The sequence below is a fragment of the Montipora foliosa genome, chromosome 10 (genome assembly GCF_036669935.1).
Source record: "Montipora foliosa isolate CH-2021 chromosome 10, ASM3666993v2, whole genome shotgun sequence".
Classification (NCBI taxonomy): domain Eukaryota; kingdom Metazoa; phylum Cnidaria; class Anthozoa; order Scleractinia; family Acroporidae; genus Montipora; species Montipora foliosa.
The window spans coordinates 22,885,797-22,890,796 of NC_090878.1; the positions used below are offsets into that span (position 1 = coordinate 22,885,797).

At 39.0% G+C, this 5,000-nt stretch overlaps 1 protein-coding gene across 2 annotated transcripts in view; it reads left to right on the top strand.

Moving 5' to 3' along the window:
* Nucleotides 1–3,349, top strand: part of LOC137973936 (uncharacterized) — a 12,542-nt gene extending 9,193 nt beyond the window's left edge. Inside the window, exon 3 of one of the 2 annotated variants that reach the window (XM_068820842.1) lies at nt 2,326–3,349. In XM_068820842.1, coding sequence (XP_068676943.1) covers nt 2,326–2,636 — 311 coding nt within the window. In that variant the 3' untranslated portion in view covers nt 2,637–3,349. The remainder of the gene's footprint in view (nt 1–2,325) is intronic. The other variant, XM_068820843.1, reaches the window with a different exon arrangement.
* The last annotated feature ends 1,651 nt before the right edge of the window (nt 3,350–5,000 follow it).

Sequence of the window (5,000 nt, forward strand, 5' to 3'; positions counted from 1 at the left end):
CTCTTTAACTACTTAAAATTTGCTTTTGTAAAATAGGCGCCATTTTGGTTCGATTGCGAGTTGCACAATTAATGGTCGCAAAACCAATTTTCCAGACACTTCGAACAAAATTTAAGTTGAACGCAGCATCGAATATTGGAAAACATATCAATCCAATCTCTACCTGTTGACCTCTGGCAAGATCTTCCACGCCATTTTACTCACGATTACTAAAACGATACCCATTATAAAACGCAATTTGAAAATTGACTGCTTATATTCATGTGCATATTTGTATTTTTCATTTTTTTTTTCCTTTTTGTATGTCAACGCTGTGTTAAGGGCCTACTGACGTGTTTTTTGGGGGTGCGTTGCAAAGAATGCAATGGTTAAGTAATTTGAGAGAATTTGGCATTATTTTGGTCAGTTTCCATCTTTTGTAAACCAATGACCCTGAATGTGACGTCATCATGTCACGCCCATGGTCAGGTGACCAAAAAGAAAACTCTAAAGTTGTCTACGTGCTACACAATTTAGGTATTTAATCAGTGGTTTGATAATTTGTATTCGTTTTTGCATCCAGCCAAGCATGCTTTTCGTTTTATTTTGATATAAAAATACCCATAACATTTTCAAAAAAGATGATTTGAAAAAATCAATACCTAGCTATATTACCGGGTATGTATTTGGGGGTGAAACGTGCCATGTAAACAAAAAATTAATTCAATTTAAAGACCGCCGGGAATTTAGCTTTGTCTCAACCCGGAAGGCATTCTTTTACGCATGCGCAGTTGATCTGAGAACAAGCGCGGGGAAGGGCGAGGAAAAACCCTCGATGCAAACAACAGTTCTTGCGGTGATTTTTGCTTATGAGTGGGTTTTCTGGTCAGCTCACGATATGCAACGCGCGAAGCAACGCGCGAAAAATCCGTCTGTGGTCATGCGCAGTTGATCATTATTTAAGAGCTTGGAGCTGACACAAAAACACTTTGTTCATTTAGTTCCCAGACATCCTTTTATCGTATCATCTTCTGTAACTTTGTTTTCTTCTTTTCCTCGTTTTTTGCCATTAGCTATCATAATTATATTTTCTTAAGTATGAATATGAAGTAATGTTTGTCATAGCTTAACCTGTCATATTGACTAGCAGTGGCTTGACCCACTATCGATCTGTTCAGTTGGGAGTCCTAATGTTAACGTACCACAGTCAGTCCAACATAGGTAATGGCTCCAATAATCAGGACTGATGGATTTGTATGAGAATTCCGATAAGTATAGAAATAAAGGATTTGGGGGAATATCGGGCTGTCAATCGTTAATTTCTTATAGCTTCATACTTGCATGGACCTCTCCCCATATAACTCCCTCAGCTTATGTAAAACTTTCTACATAATTCAACGTTTAGTGATTTTCTCCTCTAGTTAAGGGTTTCCGCCCATTTCCGAAGAAAGAAACAAGAAAAGATTTGGGTGGCGCCGCCATTACTGCAATTTGGTTGCTCGTTTAAACGGTTTAAAATTTTGACCATTATTCGTTCAACAAAAGTTGAACGGATGTTAGGCAAATGTTGGACGCAAAAACAAAGTTGTGCAGACGCCGTTAAAACGGTTCCAACATTGTGCCAACAAAAGAACCAACATTTTCGCGAAATTTGATTGCGAGGAACTAACAACTGAAAACCAGACTGTCTCGTCCAGATAAACTACGCCATATTGACTCTTGCGGCCCGATATGAGCATGCGTGTGTTCTACAATTGTTGAACAAAGTGTTCAAACGGCTTCAACGCCATTCAACATTTGCGAGAACAAAGGAAAAGTTCAATCGATGTTGAAAGTTTAAATCGATTTAAACTTGATTCAACACGCTTTCAACAAGCTTTCAACATGTTTTACGCTTTCAACAATGTTGGACGACCTGTTCAAACGCACCCAACATTTGGTTCAACAAAGTGTTGAGTGCATGTTGAAGCAAATGTTGAAACCGTTTAATCGGGCCTTTAGAGAATCATGCGTTTTGGTTGCCCTAACCCTAAAGAGTATGCGTGGCAACCCGGGAAATTTAAAAAAGTGCTTAAAGCTTCCTAAATATTGAAATAAGTACAATCAGATGGAATAATACACAGAGGGGTTGTTGGAATTCTCATACGAACCCCTTACTGAACTCATTTATTTTAAAGCCGTGTTTGTTTTCTCTCACATTAAGCCAGGGCTGTACACATAAAAACTTCTTTGCAATGAATTATTTAAAAGGCGAATGCGCCTTTGACTATCCTCTGTCCACTTCTGTGTTCACTCCTATCCTCGCAAATTTTAGTGCTAAACTAGAAGTTATTTGCTTTCTATCAGCAGCTACTAATACTACAGCCAAATTAGACAATGAGGCATTCCTTTTTACACTTGTGAATCCTTCTGGAAGTAACCCGATGAAGATAACACCTAAGCCGGATGCTGCTGCTGGTATACGTTGTTACCACGGTTTTGGACCATCATATGGTACTTCTACCTATTATGATCTTCAAATATGGAATGGTAGCGCAAGCAATCTTGACCTTGGTTATGGATTCACGTGTCCTCCAAATGTGGATAAGAAAAGTTATTTTACCGGTAAAACCCCTCTTACGATAGACGAATTAGAGGTGTTTGAAGTAAATTTTTAGAATTTTCAGTAGACCATAACCTTGGCAACTAAATGAACTTTGTTGTATAACATTGAAAAGTAATTAACTTTGTTAGATAGGCCTTGACAACCAGTTAATCTTCAGCCTTGATTAATTAGGCAAAATGAAAGCATTCCTTTTTAATTCGTCGGTTCTGAGTATCACACTTTTTTTTAATGCAAACCCCGCATGTCTTCGCCAATTACTTTAGGGAGTGTAAAAACGACGAAGACGACAGCTATTGCAACTATTCCATCGTGTTGACGTTGTATAATTCTGGTAAAGAATTCAATTAAAGGTTAATAGTAAAGAATGACAGAGTTACTATTGCATACTCGCGTTGTCGTCAAAACCTGAAATTTGGTTACTTTACGTTGTTGTTTTTCAGAGAACAGAAAAAAAATGTACTAAAACGCGTGGGGCTGCATCAGTCCGATTAACTTTTGTTTCTTTTATAAATCATTATTATTTTGTAACTAGAGGTCCTCTAAACCCCGGAGGGATCGTGGGCATTGCATTGGTTCGGGGAATACTTTTCCAGTTTTTTCCCCCACGGGGGTTTTTTGGTTTTTCGTATCCGGCGGTGTCACGGGGAATCGTTTCCCCGTAGTCAATTAATTGTTGTTATTGTTCCACATGTAGGTGGTTCATGCTTGCTGCTGGTGCGAGGCCGAAAGATACCAAAATAAACCTAATGGATTGCGTTTGTCTGTGTAGTGAAGTTGAATTGTTATACCTCCCAACTCAAATACGTTTTCTGATTGGAGGAGAACGTGTCACGTGTCATTGGTCAAAACTTCATGACGCCCTAGGGCGAACAAAACTTCATGACGCCCTAGGGCAACAACAACTTGAACTTTCGACTTTCAGGTGCGGGAGGGAGAAATCAGTTAGGGTGCTACGTTGTACTTGGAGCAATTTTTTGCATGAAAAGCGATGGTTTTCACGTTACGTCATCGCCACCATATTGGTGGACGAAAACAAAAGATCTCTCATTAGCTCCTTTTGATCATACACCAGCAATTGTACATTACATCATGGTTATATGTGTCTCTAGAGATTGGATGCAAATAGTATAGAGTGTTTGACTGATGTCGTAATCATATTCCAGGATTGCTTTGAATTAGAGTTTTAAACGAAACTTCTTTGGTTAGAAAAAATCTGCAGCAAGGCGTCAGAAAATTGATGATGAGTTTAGCTTACGCTTTGTGAGGCAATTATTCAAGGCATCAGTATTAGGTAACCGAGGAGCAATAATAATTACTCTGGTTACACTAGCCCTTTTACCCAAGGGTAATATCGTTTGCCCACAAGGCAAGGACGTTTTTGTGTGCAACCGCTTTCCCTAGATTGAAACTGCCCTAGGTTTATTCCATGGATACATCAAAAGGAACAAAAGAACTTCCCATGACAGTTCCTGAACTGAAAGTACGGTTTATCTGCTCCCCGAGGTGGCTTCAGTTGGCCAATCATAAAGCAGAACGTAGCTAATACACGAAGATCCCTAATTATATTAATTATACCCTATTATTTTGCCCTGAGGGGAGTCTTTTACTTTGTAACTGCATCCTCGAGGGTGACATGGAATCTAATGCTAACCAACGTGAGCGTACAACAATTAACCATTCTCTACCTTCGGGCTTTAAACTGTTCCTACCCACGATTTACTTTTAGGATTCTTTGCCAAGAATAATCGCGAAAGACTTACGATCGATAGTGCCGCCGTGGTAGATCCTAAAGTTGTAGTATACAAAGAACGACGCAAAGTTATACATTATTTTAAAATAAAGCCTTTTCCACCGTCATTTATCTACAAGGACGTTTTCACGTTACGTCATCGCCGCCATGTTGGTGGACGAAAACAAAAGATCTCTCACTAGTTCCTTTTGTTCGTCCACCAGCAATTGTACATTACATCATTGTTATCTGTCTCTCTGGAGATTGGTTGCAAACCACCTATAGCAGGCTTAAGCAATAACTACGACGAATCTATTGTAATCAATCATTGTAATCAATGCCATTTTTTAAAAGAATCACTCCAAAACTTTCTGGAGATGCATTTTTGGTAAAAATATCGTCTAGTTTGGATAGACAGTAAGTACACTTCTGCAATCCTCTCCTCAAACATAACTTCCAAGTACCCGATGTATGCCCCATAAAGTTCATGAGTTTTGATACCTAGCAGATTCTTCAGAGAGAGCGGAATATACCACTTCATTGAAATATGCATGGTTTCTTCAAACAAGAATGCAACACTGCATAGTTTAGTATAGTTACAATGATTTAGGACTCACTCGTGCCTCGTGCTTCATTGGGGCATCCCGAGATCACTTTTTTCCCTGCTTAGCAAAGCTCCATCATCGA